Here is a 16,631-nt window from a genome sequence, read left to right on the forward strand (position 1 = left end):
CTCCTGCCCAAAGGCACCAGCCCAGTGCTGAATCCTTTGAACAAGCTGATCTCGTTAAAAGATGCAAAGCTGTTGCCTCCAAAATACCCATTTAATATAGATTTAATTACTCTATGTCCCATGTTAGAATCATAGAACACTACAGAACAGAAACAGGCCTTTCAGCCCATCTAGTCTGTGCCAAACTATTATTCTGCCGAGTCCCATTGATCTGCACCTGGGCCATACCCTTGTACAACGCTCCCATCCATGCAATAATCCAAATGTCAAAATCTAGCCCATTCACCACTCCATCTAAAGCCTGGTTCCAGACCCTCACCATTCTCTGCAAAAAGAAGATCCTCCTAACGTTCCCTTGAAACATTTCTCACCAGGGCCCTGTACAGCTGCAGTCGGACCTCCCTACTCCTCTACTCGAATCCTCTTGCTATGAATCCCACATTCACTTTCCTCATTGCCTGCTGTACCTGCATTTCCACTTACAATGAGTGACGCACAGCGATACCCAAATCTCGCTGCATTTCCCCTTTTCCTAAACAGATACCATTTAGATAATAATTCTCTTTATGTTCTTACCTCCAAAGTGGATGGCCTCACATTTATCCACGTTATATTGCATCTGCCATGCCTTGGCCCACTCACCCAACTTGTCCAAGACACCCTGCATCCACTTAGCATCCTCTGCACAGCTAACCTTGTCACCCAATTTCATGTCGTCTGCAATCTTGGAGATGCTGCTTTCTATTCCCTCATCTAAATCGTTGAGATATATATTGTAAATAACTGTGGCCCCAGCATGGAACCCTGAAGTACCCCACTAATCACTGGCTGCCATTCCGAAAAGAACCTGTTTATTCCTACTCTCTGCTTCCTGTCCGTCAACCAATTCTCCATCCACCTTAATACCATCCCTCCTAAACCGTGCTCTTTAAGTTTGTACGCTAATCTCCTGTGTGGAACTTATAAAATGCCTCTTTAAAGTCCAGATGTGCCACATACACACATTCTCCTTTATCCACTCTACTGGTTACATCCTCAAAAAATTCTAGTTGATTCATCAGACATGATCTTCCCTTCAGAAAACCATGCTAACTCTGTCCGATGATATTATTACTCTCCAAATCTGCTGCAATCGCATCTTAAATAACTGATTCTAGCCTTTTCCCGACTACTGATGTCAGGTTAACTAGTCTGTAATTTCCCAATTTCTCTCTCCCTCCCTTCTTAACGAATAGGGTTACCTTGGCCACCCTTCATACCTCAGGAACTAATCCAGTATCTAAAGAGTTTTGAAAAATTATTACTAATGCATCCATTATTTCCTGAGCTACTTCCTTAAGCACTCTTGGATGCAATCTATCTGGCCCTGGGGATTTATCAGTCTTTAATCCCTTCAAATTAACTAACACAACCTCTCGAATTACAATTATTTCCTTAATTCCCTTCCTCCCATTAGATCCACGATCCCTTATAATTTCCTGAAGATTAGTTATGTCTTCCTTAGTGAAGACAGAACTAAAGTAGTTATTCAGTAGGTATGCCATGTCCTTGTTTCCCATGATTAATTCACCCATTTCTGAAAGCCACGGACCCACATTTGTCTTAACTAATCTCTTTCTCTTTACATATCTGTAAAAGCTTTTACAGAATTTCTTATGTTCCCTGCCAGCTTTCGCTCATAATCCCTTTTGCCTTTCCTAATTAATCCTTTTGTCCTCTTCTGTAGAACTCTGAATTTCTCCCAATCATCAGGAAATTTTTTTGGCTAATTTATATGCTGTTTCTTGGATTTGATACTCTCCCTGATTTCCCTTGTTAGCCACGGATGCATTACCCTCCTTAATTTATTCTTTTTACAAGCTGGGATGTACATTTGTTGCTCCAAGTTATCTTTAAATGATTGCCATTGCATTTCCACCATTAATCCTTTTAAGTACCATTTGCCAATTTATTTTTAGCCAATTCTCATCTCATACCATCAAAGTTACCTCTCTTTAAGTTCATAACCTTTGTATCTGAATCAACTCTGTCACATTCCATCTTAATGAAGAATTCCACCATATTGTGGTCACTCTTGCCTCATTGCTCTTTTCATTCTCTTGCTCTCCAGATGATTTCATGATGGTGACTGGTGGTAACTTGAAGATCCAACGCATCAGTAAGAAGCATGAAGGTGTCTACAGGTGCGAGGGACGAGTGGAGGCGAGGGGAGAAATTGACTTCAGAGACATCACCGTAATTGTCAATGGTAAGGAAACTTCCATGTTGAAACCACTACCTTTATTTTCTCAGTATGCAGGACTGCTAAATTTCGGCGTATCACCATTCTTGTTGATTTTTTTAAATCTTAACCATGTTATGTAGGTTGTGGGTGTGTCTACTGAATTAGTTCAGTTCAAAGATAAGGCATTGAATTTAAGAGTCTCCTCCCCTTTTTTTGAATCTCCCTATGGTTTTTTGTGTGTGTGTGTGTGTGTGTGTGTGTGTGTGTGTGTGTGCGTGTGTGTGTGTGTGTGTGTGTGTGTGTGTGTGTGGTATATATATCAGAAAATAATAAATATGTGTGGGGGTGTGGTGTGTATCTCAGATATATATATATTTCTCAGAAATGTACACATATATCTAAATAGATAAATACAGGTATATATACTCTATGCACGTGTGTGCGAATATATTAAACACACACACACACACACACACACACAGTATTACAATGCATCAAAAGCAGATCTTCAATGGCATTTTACATTCTCCGTGCCTTTATACTGTTTGAAGCTGTAGGTCCTAAATCTCTGAATATTGCTTAACACACAAGGTTCAATGGAACTCAAAATGTTATTACAATGTTATTTATTGAGACTGTCCCTCAAACCACATTTTATTAACAGTGTGAAGATAAGCTGTTGTGAGAGACATACTTGGAGTAGAAAGCACTCTTGCTGAGCTTTCCTCCAAATTTAGTGGTGTGGCATTGTTGAGGCTAATCCTGCAAACCCACACAATTCTGGGTTTGTCACTAAACAGAATTACAAAAGGAAATGGCATAGGGCATGATGGACCAAGGAGCCTGTTTCTGTGCTGTATGTTTAATTTTTTAAATTTAATTAAATTAAACATCACATCACATGACATGATATATTCCAACCCAGTAAGTCAAAGATGTAGTCCCACCATTTTATTAATGACTTGAGTTAAGCTTAAGTCTGAATCCCAATGTTGTACCCCATTCAACTCCCAACTTATTTCCAAATCAGAGGTTGGAAATAAATGCTTGGTTTTGCCCAGTCAGGCCCTAGGGGCCCTGACAGCTTGTGCACAGAGAGGATGTTTCCAATTGTGGAAAAAACAGGAACTGGGGTTGGGGGGGTGGGGGAGGTGTGGGAGTGGGCAGACACTGTTTTACATTAGAATGGTCTCCCATATTTTCTCATAACGGGTCAAGATAATTAACTCTCTTCCCCAATGGATGGCGGAAGCAGAATCTTTCAAACGTTTTAAGGCAGAACAAAATAGATGCTTGATAAGCACAGGGTGAAAGGTGACCAGGGTGGTTGGGAAAGCAGATTTAATCACCCAGCAGAGTTCTCTCCTGCTGTTCAGCATTCATATATTAATAAGGTTTATCTGGGCTTTCCAACCTTATGTCAGAGTCACTGAACGCTCAGAAATGCTGGAGGAGTTCAGCTGGTATCGCAGCGATCGTTGGAGGTCAACCGACGTTTCGGGCCTGAGCCCCTTCTGCAAAAACAGGCAAGCACCTTAATAGAGAGGGAAAGGGGGAAGAATGGAAGTCCAGGCCAACAAAGAGCAGATGTTAATCAGATATGATAAAAAGGAAAGGTGAGAATTAATTTTGGCTCTGTGAAAGGAGACAGAGGGAAAAGAAATGAAAGGAAAGAGAGAGAGAGAGAGAGAGAGAAAGAGAGAAACTAGAGAAAAGGAGGTGGGGGTGGCTCCTAACAGAAACCGGAGAAATCAATGTTAATGCCTTCCGGTTGGAGAGTGCCCAGACGGATTATTAGGTGTTGATCCTCCAATTTACATTAATGCTGTTGTACAATTTGGTGAATTGTCTAAACAGTTTGTCCTTTCAATCTATATACAACTTTATATAATAACTTCAACTTACATGAGTCCCAGCTATGCCTGTTTATTTTTGTTAGATATGTGAAGCGATTCCTGCTGTAAGCCTACACAGGCAAAGCTCATCAATTTTTCCTCCGTTTCATCGATGACTACGTCAGTGCTGCTTTTGTTGAAATTGCACCATCTGCATATTTTCACATTTACCGCCGTACAAGTGTAGTTCTAGGAGACAGAAGGGTCTGCAGATGCTGAAATCCTGGGCAAAAACATGAGCTGCTGGACAAAGTCAGCGGGTCAGTCAACATCTGTGGAGAGAAAAGGACAGTCATCATTTCAGGTCCTTTATAGGGACTGGTGAAGTCCAGATCTGATCAGTCTGAGTGAAAGTTCATGACCCCAAATATGCACAGTATTTTTCCCTGATTACTCACTTTTATCATCTATAATTGTCTTCCTGTTTATTTAATTTCCACACTCAGCGTCCATCTGATGGTGGAATGGCACTTATTAATCATCCCTAGTTGTGCAAGTGGACCTGAGGATGCTTGAAAGCAAAGACAAATCTTCCATCACTTTGCAAAGTATGAGAACTCTGTTACAGGAAGAAGCACTGCCACACGCAGCTAGCCTCATCTCAAGGGAGTCTGCCTCGTGGCTCATAGTTTGCATATTTATACAGATAAATTTCCTGCTCTCCACAACATACAAACAGACTTCTCCATATAAGTACAGTAGACATCTAAAAATCTGGATGCCAGAAATTCAGACTACCTGAGAATATGGACATTTTGAAAACTCTCAAACTTTTTAAACTTAGCAGACTTTTGTGTGCACGGGTAAGTGCCACAGCTGCACAGCGGCGAAAATTATGTTTACATTTTAAACAAGTTTGACTTCATTTTTCTTTAAAACTGCTCATTTTGATAAATGAAGCATGCTGAATCTGATCATAAATAAACTATCGAAATTTACCTGTTCACCTCTTCTTTATTCCTTCTTAAATTTGAATTTTAAAAGTACTGCCTGAGAATCTGGAAAATCCAAAAATCCAGACTGACTCAATCGCCGAACAGTCGGGATTTTCGGACTTCTAGTGTAAATGTTCTTTAGATGTGTTAATCAGGGTCTCAAGATCACAAGATATAGGAGCAGAAGTAGGCCCATTGACCCATCGAGTCTGTTCCACCATTCTAATCACGAGCTGATCCATCCACCCACTCACCCCCACTCTGCTGCTTTCTCCCCGTAACCCTTGATGCCCCAACTAATCAAATACCTGTCAATCTCTGCCTTAAATATACTAAACAACCTTGCTTCCACAGTCGCCTGTAGCAGAGTTCCACAGACTCACACTAAACAATTTTTCAGCATCTCTGTTTTTATCTTGAAATTATGCCCTCTTGTCCAAGAATCTCCTACCATGGGAAACAGCAGTGGTTTCCTTTACCCAATAGTTGATCACCTTCCACTGTCTTAGCCAAATAAGGAGTGGATACAGTGGGGGAATGAAGATGGTGGCGCTGCCAGATCCGCTAAAGCAGCAGCAGCGCTGCTAGTGCGGCCTGTGGGGAGCAAGGGAGCAAGGGGTCCTGGTGCCCAGTTGACTGCCATCGGCTCCATACGGGCTTTGAATGGCCCATTGAGGTGGCTGACAGTGGTTTTTATTTGTGATATTGCGACCTCGGGGTCTGCACCCAAGATGGCGGCGCTTATTAATCAGCAGATGATACAAGGGGCCGCAGACTCTGGGGAAGCAGAGGACTGGAGCAGGGCACCAGAAAATGGAAAGTCCAACCTCCGTCTGAGAAGGAGAAGCAGAAGAGGTGGCCCATGGGATTGTGACCAGGGAGGTGGACCAGTGAGGGGGCTCTGCGGCAGGCCACTGGTGACTCGAGGAGAGGAACTCATGGAAGCTGCAGGCTGCTGGAGACCGCTGTCGGTAGACTCGCGCCGGGCTGCAGACTGCTGGAGACTCTCTCGAACTGGCTGGAGGGGTACCAGGTTTCTGAACCGGGATACCGGCGCCAAAGGGTCCCTGACTGTATCAGAGGTTCGGATCTGGAGCCAATGGATTAGACTGGACTCTGGGTGGCTGCAGAAGCGCTGGAGGCAAATGTCCTCTGGGGAGACTCTCTTTTGCTTCTCTTCTCTGACTGTGAGAAATATAAGAGACGCCTAAGCAATTTCTGCTGGTAAAAGGGAATTTCATGTATGACAATAAATTGAATCTTGAGTTGCTGTTGTTCGCTAACCTTGCTGAATTATCAAAGCATGGAATGTTCTCTGCCACATTACTTTGGTATAATTCTGGGACCTTCCAGAGGAATTGAGCCCTTGATCCTGCTCAGATCTAGCCAGTTTCAGGCAACCTTTGGCATTACCCTTTCCAACTTCACTGGAGAATCAGGAAAAAATACTGGAAGTGCTCAGCAGGGTAGGGGACATTTCTAGTCAATGACCAGATTCCGATGGAAGGTCATCTGCCTAAAAATGTTCACTCTGCTTCTCTCTCCACAGAAGCTAACTGACATGATGAATATCCCCTACACTTCATGTGCCCCTATCAGCTAAAGGGATCAGGAGTTATGGAGAGAAAGTAGGAGTAGGGTACTGAAGTCGCATGCAAAAACAAAAGTGCTGGAGAATCTCAGCAGGTCACGCAGCATCTGTAGGAAGTAAAAAGCAGGGGTGCAGTGCTGCCGGAGCTCACCGGACAGCTGCTCTGGCCTCTCGGGGGCAACTCTGGCCTCCCGAGGGGGCAGCTCTGCCTTCTTAAAAAATAAGCACCACTCCCCTGGTAAAAGGTTACCGATGTTTTGGACCTGACCCCTTTGTCAGGAATCAGAAGAAAACAGGACAAATAAAAAGGAGGAGAAAGTGGGGGGGGGGGGGGGGGAGAAGGAGAGGAGAGAAGGGAAGATAGGATGATAGATTATAGCATAGATCAGTGGTTCTCAACCTTTTTTCTTTCCACTCACATACCACTTTAAGTATTCCCTAGGCCATCGGTGCTCTGTGGTTAGTAAGGGATTGCTTAAGGTGGGATGTGGGTGGGAAGAAAAAGTTTGAAAACCACTGTTTTAATCGTACCTCATTGACTCGTTATGTGCACGGTTTCATCACTCCAGAGGAAATGGAACAATGACAATTTTTCCCAAGCAAAATATTTAAGTAACAATTGGGTCTAGAGCAGTGGTTCTCAACCTTCCCTTCCCACTCACATCCCATCTTAAGCAATCCGTTACTAATCACAGAGCATCGATGGCACAGGGATGACTTAAAGTGGTCTGTGAGTGGAAAGATTTTCTTAATTTCTTTTTTTTTTCCTTTCTGTACATTTCCAGGAGCAAGAAAAGTCTTAAAAAAGGATATTTTTATTGGAAAATGCTGGAGTTTGTTAAATAAATTGTTTTCTTTTAGTGGCGCAGCTGCGAGACGTGAGAACCAAGGCCTTGCTCTTCTCAAAGCTCGTGCGAGATGTTTTACTGAAGTCCACAGTTTGCAGGTCATGTGAATAGTCGTAAACAACCTGTAGAATGGGAACCTAAACCATTTTTAAAGGCTTCTGCTCATCTATGTATGGGCTTTCTTGCGGAAAGACCTTGTTGTGGGTCACAACAGGTCTTCTTGTGTAACAGAGCACCTGCTTTGCAGAGCTTATAAAGTTGTGTTGTACTCACATTAGTTGTCATACACTTTTTGTTTACATTTGATGGCGTATAGGATTCACTGGTAGGTAAGCACCCCGCACCCCGCCACCAATTTTTGGTGTGAAATTTTAGGAAAATTTTATTTTAGTGCATTTAGTGCAGTAATTTGATGAATGGGTTCCTCCTGCAAGGCCCCTTTAAATAACGTGCATGTGTACACCTTCAGTCAATGAAATCCTTCCAGCCTTGCATGACTGAGATGCCAAAGCCTCCTCCCACATGAGCAACAGAAACAACACGTCCTCCTGCCCACTGCACGTGGAGGCTCAGGCTGCACCCCCCCCCCCACCCCCCCACAACCGTGCAAACGTCGATTGATTGGCAGGTGTGCACGAGGGTGGGAGGGAGAGAAGCCGGTCACCCGTGCAACAGGCAGGGTCCACCATCGCGGGGAGCAGACGATCAGCCTCGCTTTGAGGGGAGGGCTGGGCCTTGGTGATCAGGCTCCACACTGAGCCCTTGTTCGACATGCACGGCCCCCCAAGAAAATTGACTGAGGTATGGGGGGGGGGGTCTCAGTGAGAGAGTGGCCTGTAAAGCTGAGCTTCATGGTCAGCACCTCCTCAGGCTTCTTGAAGCTGGGTGAGTAGTTTGAGCGCTTTGTTTTTCGGTGCCCAACATGGCGGCACCAAAATGTCACCTTCGCGTTTAGGAGCCGGGGTGGCTGATGAGGCGAATGTTTGGAGTAAAATATGGTAACTTAACAAGAGCAGGGGGAGGTGCAGAGGCTAACAGTTCAGAGGCCAACAGTGGGTCTAGATGGGAAAGTAGAAGAGACAAAAGCTGAAAAGTGATGGGGAGAAGGTAGGGAGCTGGGGGAAAGGAGCCAGAGGCATAGGGAAAGAGAGAGACTGGGGAGGGTGTTAACAATATTTAGAGAATCTATATGCTGAGATCTTATTGAATGGTGGAAAAGGCCCAAAGGGGTGAATGGCCTTCACCTGCACCTGATTTTGATGTTTTTCTGAAACTCACCTCATACACTTATAAATGGCAGTTTCAAAAGTCCTCTCCCTTACTCCTAATCACCGCTGATTCAAGATCAGCTTACCCAACCTATCCTCACTTCTTCCAGTTATAGCCATAGGGAGAGAGGCCATTTGGCCCAATGGCTCCATGCAATCCCAGAACAATCCCTTCAGTCCTGTTCCCCCTCCCCTTACTTCCCTGAAACCCTGCAACCTTTTTCTCTCTCGTGCATGCTCATCCACTCCCCTTTCGGTTCTTTTGCCAGTCTCCTACGGCGAGGAGATAATCTGTTGTTTCCACGTTACCTACCAGTGTATTTTGAAGAGTGGATGGAAGCTGGGGGTAAAGCCACCCAGCCACAGAGAGAATGCAGGAACAGTTCCCGAGGTCAGGATCGATCCTGTGGCCCTCGAACTACACGGACACGGCACTAACAGCTGGACCACAGTTTGGGAAATCATTTAAAATGTGAAGCTTTGGGTTTCCAGCAACCATATTTGCCAACAGAACTCCAGCCAAATGGAATAGTTTTGTGCAGAAAAGCTTCCAAGATGTCATGGTTTTAAACGAGTAAGAGTATGAACTGGGACTGATGCAAATCCATCTTCAGCTGATTTCACTGATCAGTTCAAAATGCCAAACATCCATCTTCATTTAATAAAGCAGATCATTCCTATCAAGTTGAAATGGAACAGATTAAAATACAATCATTATCAGTGTAATTTGCTTGTAAAATTTATTAAATTACCTTTTGAGCCAATATTGTGTGCTCAAATTGATTTTGCTGTATAACGTACATCCAGGAATATGAAACTCCTCCTCACACCATTAATTTCCCCAATCAACTTCACATTTTAATGAGGTGCCTTTGGGTTTTCTTTTAACAGCTTTTAGATTCGAATGGATTGTAAAGCACAGTTTAGATACTATCTGTCCTGACCCTGTCCACACCACTGCCAGCATAATTTCCCTTCCTCTCTGGAAGCCCATCGAAGCGGCAGCCGTCTCTTCAGGAACCGACGAGACAGTCGCCAGTGAAGTTAAGGACAGGAATTGCCATATGCTTCCAGCAGGGCCAATCAGTCAGGTCCAGCAAAGGCTACAGTAGATTTCGATGTATTCTCACCTGTACCGAAAAGGTTGGCCTTGCATATTATCCAAGCATTGGAAAAAAAGGTCACTGCATCCTGGCACCATTTTGGATTTAAAAATTCACAGGAAGCATGGTAAAATCATGATGCGGCCAAACTAGGCTTCCAACATTTTAGCATCACAGCCAAAGCAGATTCATCCCCAGTGGCTTCTTGTCATCCGGTGGCCTCTTGGTCCTTGGCGGGTGGATGGGAATCTGGCAAACAGCCATCCCACAGAAACACTGCAGCACTTAAGAGGCCTTTCAGCCCTTCCAGTCTGTGACATGAAAGTCTGCAGATGCTGTGATTGCAGTGAAAACACAAAAATGCTGGAGGAACTCAGCTGATCTTGCACACTCCATAGATGGGAAAGATATATAACCAATGTTTTGGGCCTGAGCCTTTCATCAAGGTATGAGTAAAAAATAGCACAGGCCCGAAGCGTTGATAATATATCTTTACCTCCTATGGATGCTGCGAGGCTCACGGAGTTCCTCCAGCATCTCAGAATTCTCTACTCGCCATTTATCAACTTGGAAATAAAGCAGGTTAGGAATTCATCTCTATGCACTACATGTTAATTGTCTTCTTGCTCATACTTTAAATAGCTTCGGAACCCTTTGCCATTTTGAAAAAAAAAGGCTTGAATTTATATTTAACAACAATGGGATGTCCCAGAGCACATTGCAACTGAGGGGATACTTTCAGAGGTTCATTCAGGATGCAAAGGGAGAGTGTTTATGTGACATTGTGTTTGGCTATGACGTAAATGAGCCCAGAATTAATCAGCCACTCTCGGGATGTGTGGGGGCTGTGGGCAAGCTCAATTTCCTTTACCAACCCCTGCATATAAGGAATTTGACCCAAATGAGTGAGTCATCAGATCATTTCCGGAAGGCAGACAAGACTCTCTACTGTGGGAATGGAGTCACGGCAACAGCTGAATGGAATTGGCAGTAGGTTTTTAATATCAGTGCTCCCACTAGTAACTTTATTTCCAAACATCGCATTCAAGTTCATTATCATGGCACGGTTAGCGCAACGCTCTTACAGCGGCAGCGAGCCGGGCTCGAATCTGGTACTGCCTGTATGTTCTTCCCATGCCTGCATGGGTTTCCTCCGGATGCTCTGGTTTCCACCCACCTTCAAAAACATACAGGGTTGTAGATTAATTGGTGTATTCTGGTGGCTAGAAGGGCCTGTTACCATGCTCTATCTCTAAATTAAAAATTATCTGACTGTATGTATACAACCAGATGAAACAGTATTTCTCCAGAACACGATAACCCCACATAATACATTTCTCACACAGCACATAATAATCACATACATATATAAAATATAATGTAAAGTAAATATGTATAAGTAATTTACTTTTTCATTAATAAGAGTGCCAAGGTTACAGGATACTGTTTATCAATCTCACAGGCTGCAGGAAGCAGCTATTTCCCAGCCTGGCAGACCTGATTTTGAATCTCCTGAACCTCCTTCCTGATGGTAGTGGGTCAAAGATCCTACAGGATGGATGGTAGGAATCCTCAATAATTATTTGAGCCCTATTTAACAACACTCCCGGTGAATGCCGATAATAGAGGAAAGGAGACTCCAGTGATCTTCCCGGCAACATTCAAAGGGTCAGGCAGCCTAGAAAGGCAAACACTCCTTGAAGAAGGGCTCAAATCCAGAACATTGGCTATAAATTTTTACCTCCTATGGACGCTGCGTGATATGCTGAGATGAGATTAGATTAGATTCAAGTTTAATGACATCATGCCAAATACGGATGCAAAGCCAATTAAATGCAATTAGTATCTAATCAGAATTACAAAGAAAAGTGCTGTCTACAAGTAACTGTGAATAAAAGCAAGCGCTCCAGCAAACAAACAAGTATAAAAGTACTGACAGTACAAAGTGTGTACAGCTCAGCGTTGTAATGTATAAGGTTCAGCAGGGTCACAGCCTCAGGGAAGAAGCTCTTTGTGAGCCTGCTGGTTCGGGAGCGGAGGCTCCTACAGCATCTACCAGATGGAAGGAGAGCAAAAACTCCATAGTTTGGTTGAGATGCAACCTTGATAATGATTTTCTCCCTGCTCAGGCAGCATTTCTGATAGATGTTCTAATCCACTGGGCATTTTTCACCACCCGCTAGAGTGCTTTATGGCCCGATGCGGGCAGTTTCCATACCACACTGAGATGCCAGTGGACTGAGTTCCAGCATTTTTCTGTTTTTACACAGTCAATATTTGATGCTTTTGAATAAAACTGAAATGAATCAAGGGCAGAGCCACAGTTTAAGCACATTCCTATTTGTAACGAAGCATCTTCAATCTGAAGCATTAAATCTGTCCCTTTCCCCAAGGGAAATTTTCAATTTTTATCCTGAATTACTAACAACTGCATCTTTTTTTTATTTTTTTTATTATTTATGAATCTTTTATTTAAAGATGAGCTTAACTGAGGCTTTGTATGCCCGTGCCTTCAAAATTCAGATTTATTGTCAGAGTACACACGTGACATCACATACAACCCTGAGGTTCTTTTTTTCTGCAGGCATGGCAGATTTTCAACTTATAATTTACTCAACAAAAAATACATATACAAAAGAAGACAGTGCAAACAAACTGCAATACAGAAAATAGTGGTTAGCGCAATGCCTTTACAGGACCGAGTTTGAATTCTGCGCCGTCTGTAAGGAGTTTGTACATTCTCCCTGTGTCTGTGTTGGATTTCCCTGGGGGCTCTGGTTTCCTCCCACTGTTCAAAATGTACTGGGGGTGTAGGCTAATTGGGTGTCACAGACTCGTAGGCCGAAATAGCCTATTAACTTGCTGTATATATGTCTGAAATTGTCTAAATATTGAAGACATTGCTGCTGACTTACACTTCTAGAGACCCAGGTTTGACCATGACCCTTTTGAACCATTTGTGTGGAGTTTGCACATTCTCCTTGTAACTATTTGCATTTCTCTGGATGTCCTGATTTCCTCTGACATCCCAAAGATGCTTTATTTGGTTGTTTAGATGGCCACTGTAAAAACAGCCCCAAGTGTGGGTGAGTGGTAGGGGGATCAAGTGATGAACTTGAGAGAATTATGATCACAGGAAAATAAGTGGGGTGGAGGGGAAGATGAGATCACTCTGAGATAGACCTGATGGGCTGAATGGCTTCCTTCTATGAGTCTACAAGAATAGGTCAGAGACTAGGCATTCTGCAGAAAGTGACTTTCCTCAAAGCTTTTCCATCAATTACAGGGCAATATAGTTCTGTTTCAAGTTCATCAGCATGTACCAAGATATAGTGACAGAGGTTGTTTTTGAAGCAGATCAGTATACATCTCATACAGAGTACCACAATCAAGTGCTGTCTGTAAGGAGTTTGTACATGTCCACCTGGCTTTCCTCTGGGTGCACTGGTTCCCACCCACATTTCAAAGATGTACCAAGTTGGTAGATTAATTAGTCACGTGGACTCATGGGCCAGAGAGGCCTGTTATGGTGCTGTATCTATAGATTTTTTTAAAAATAAGTAAGGCACAGTACAAATGTGCAAGAGTTACAGAGATATTTGGTGGTACATCACAAAGGCAATGTGAACGAACAAAGGAATTGCCCACACGAACCATCCAATAAACATTTGTTTATTTATTTGTATGGATGAATTACTTATCCTGCATATGCCTTGTTTGTCCAGGCTCAGGAATAGTCGATTCCCCTCAACCATCAGACTCATGAACAACGGACTCAATCAAAGACTCCTTTAAGGAGCCTTTGATCATTATTTAGTTCTGAATATTTGTTTTTCTGGATTTGCAGAGTCAGTTTGTTTGCTTTCCTTTCTTCTTGAGTCCAGTTTAGAAATTCTGCCCAGCCCATGGGGAAGGGAATCTCAGTGTGGTTATTACGTGATGTCACATTTGTATTCTGACAATGAATTTGAACTGTGAACTTTCTCGAGCATTGAACTTACAACCAGCCACAAAAATACCATGGCTGCGAGAGTGGGTCAGAGATTAGGTTTCTTGCAAAGGGTGACCGACAGCCTCTATCTCAAAGGCACAAAAGCAAGGGCAAGAACTTATACAGAGAGCATTGGGTGCCCAGAACAGGCTGTCGGGGTAGCGATGGAAGCAGATATAATAGTAGGGCACTAACGGAAACTGGAGAAGACAAGGTAAATGTCATCCAGTTGTATAACATTGGTATATATCCCTACCTCCTATGGACACTGCAAAAACTACTGAATTCCTGCAGCATTTCTGACTTTTCACTACAATCACAGCATCTGCAGACTTTCATGTTTCACTCTGTGGATAGGTTCTTGATCAGTAAGGGTGTCAGAGGTTAACGGCAGGAGAATGGTATTGAAGGGAAGAATACATCAGCCGTGAATCGAATGGCAGAGCAGACTCGATGGCCTGAATGGCTTTCATTCTTCTCCTATTTCTTCCAGGCTGGACTAGGCCTCTCTTCTTATTTTTGCCCTGATTCTCTGTTCAAAATAAGTAATTAACTCGGTTCCTGCAGGCTTCTTTAACATTCTTATTAGCTACAGACATTTTGTTCTGCCTGTCTTCCCCAGATATCTGAATTCCAGACCTCAGCAGCAACACATATAAAATTGATATATGCTCCCTCTGGGTTAAAACTATTTGCTATTCAAAGACCACTGATCTACATAATGTTTTTGGGTGATTTTTCTTTAATTTTACACACGCCCTGGAACCATTTCCTTTCCATCTCCTTTCCAGCTCCAAATTGGCCAATTTTGCTTACTTATGGAGAGTGGTGATTATATCTTTGTCAGCTTTGCATTTCTTGTTGTAAATAGAAATGCAGCATCAAAACCAAATCGTCTCATTATGGAGCAGAAGCGGGTCATTCAGCCCATCAAATCTGCGTTGGCTCTCCAATCAATCCTGTTCTACTCTTTCTCCAGTTCCCAATTACAATGGACAATAAAATTTTTCAAAAGGTTTACTTTCTGAAAAAAAAAATTGGGGATTATGATGGACACATCAAGTTGAATACAAAGATCATTTCAAATTTGCTCTATAATGTAGGAAGTTGAGAGAAACATTAAATTAACTTTTATTGAATTTAGCATGTTTAATCACACAATTGCATTTGTTCATTTGACCTAAAAATGTTCTACCGCTGATTTTCATTTGTACTCAGCATCTGATGTCTTTCATATCAGCAAAAGTCAGCCAGCATTGCTGGATTCCAGTTGCCCTGATAACGCTTTTCCGTGGTCGTGGTATCCTGGTGAAACCTTTCACCATGTTCATCAACGACTGCACCTAGATCAGCCAGGAAGACATCCAAGTGCAAAATCAAAAAATGAATTTTCAACGAGATGTTGCACTTCCTAGTTTTGTGCCTTAAAATTGGCTATAAATATGAGAGGAAATCACAAAAATAGATTGTATCTAAAAAAAAGCTCTACGTGAGAGGAAATGCTTTAATTGATTTTCATGATTAGCAGCCCAAAATCCTTTAAATAGACGCAAAACGTTTTGGGAAACAAAATCTTTGTTTCCCTCAATTACCTTCCCCTTTGATTGTTTGTTTCCACAACCTGACCAGGCAGTGGATTTCTGAAAACAGCCACCTCTGTATACCATATATGCTCATGTAAAGGTCAGATTTTGTGGACCATTTTTTAATGTTAATTTTATAGGGTCGACTATACATGGATACTACTTTTGAGGAGCTGAAATTCACACTGGAATCCAAAAGTTAAAAGGATCTCTGAATGAATAAAAATCAAATACGCAATGAATTAAAGTATAATAGAGTCCGCACATCAAAACACACATCCTACCACGGGAAAGGTCGGGACCGTGGTTAGTATCTGCATCATCAGAAGTGTCGGGAATACTGACTGGCGAGCAGCAGGGGCCAAAGCGAGAGTCCGCGTTCCAGGCTTTTGGAGTTCCAATTGGCCCAACTTGACTGTGCCAACTAATCTCATCCAATTTGCTTGCGCTTTATTCCCCCAACTCCTTGTTCTTGTTTAAGTGTCTTTTAAATGCGGCAATTGTCCCTCTATGACCATTTCCTCTGGACAGAATTTCTTTAGCCGGAGTGTGGTGAATCTGTGGAATTTGATGCCACAGGAGCCCAGGTTATTGGATGTATTTAAGGCAGAGATTGACATGTTCTTGATTAGCCAGGGCATCAACTGTTATGGGGATAAGGCCAGGCTGAGGGACAGTGGTGGATTAACTCACGTTTAAATGGTGGTGCAGACTCAATAGACTGTATAGCCTATTTCTGCTCCTATATCTTATGGATTTCTGATAGGTTGAGGACACAGTGCCACTGACATTTCTATTGTTCTTGCAGTGACAGTTGATTGCTCAGTGTTCTTGTGCTTGCTTACCCTTTCCCTTCTTTCTTGTTCCAACCACAACAGTGCCCCCTATAATTCACATGCCAGTGAGGTCAGCAAACGCAACGGCAGATCGGCAGGAGTCTGTAACATTGATGTGCACCGCGACTGGCTCTCCACAACCCGCCATTGGTTGGTACAGGTATGATCTTTGCACTTCCAAATGTTCAGGTTCGCCCTGGAGTTTCCAGGATTGAAAGATTAATTTGGAAACAACTTGGACAAAATCAGGACAAAATTCATTGAGGCATTACAGGAGTATTCATTGGCACCACTGCCGATAAGGTGGAACTTATGAAAAAAATTAGAGGGGAGAAAGGGGGCATGGAATGACATTGG

General features: G+C 42.9%; 1 protein-coding gene across 1 annotated transcript in view; it reads left to right on the forward strand.

Annotated features, from left to right (window-relative positions):
- The window catches only part of LOC138738562 (neural cell adhesion molecule 2-like), a 1,138,397-nt gene that overhangs the window by 925,104 nt on the left and 196,662 nt on the right, over window positions 1-16,631 (forward strand). Inside the window, exons 5-6 of the mRNA XM_069889008.1 lie at window positions 2,111-2,248; window positions 16,317-16,434. Of these exons, the coding sequence (XP_069745109.1) occupies window positions 2,111-2,248; window positions 16,317-16,434 (256 nt within the window). The remainder of the gene's footprint in view (window positions 1-2,110; window positions 2,249-16,316; window positions 16,435-16,631) is intronic.

This window comes from Narcine bancroftii, chromosome 7 (assembly GCF_036971445.1).
Source record: "Narcine bancroftii isolate sNarBan1 chromosome 7, sNarBan1.hap1, whole genome shotgun sequence".
Classification (NCBI taxonomy): domain Eukaryota; kingdom Metazoa; phylum Chordata; class Chondrichthyes; order Torpediniformes; family Narcinidae; genus Narcine; species Narcine bancroftii.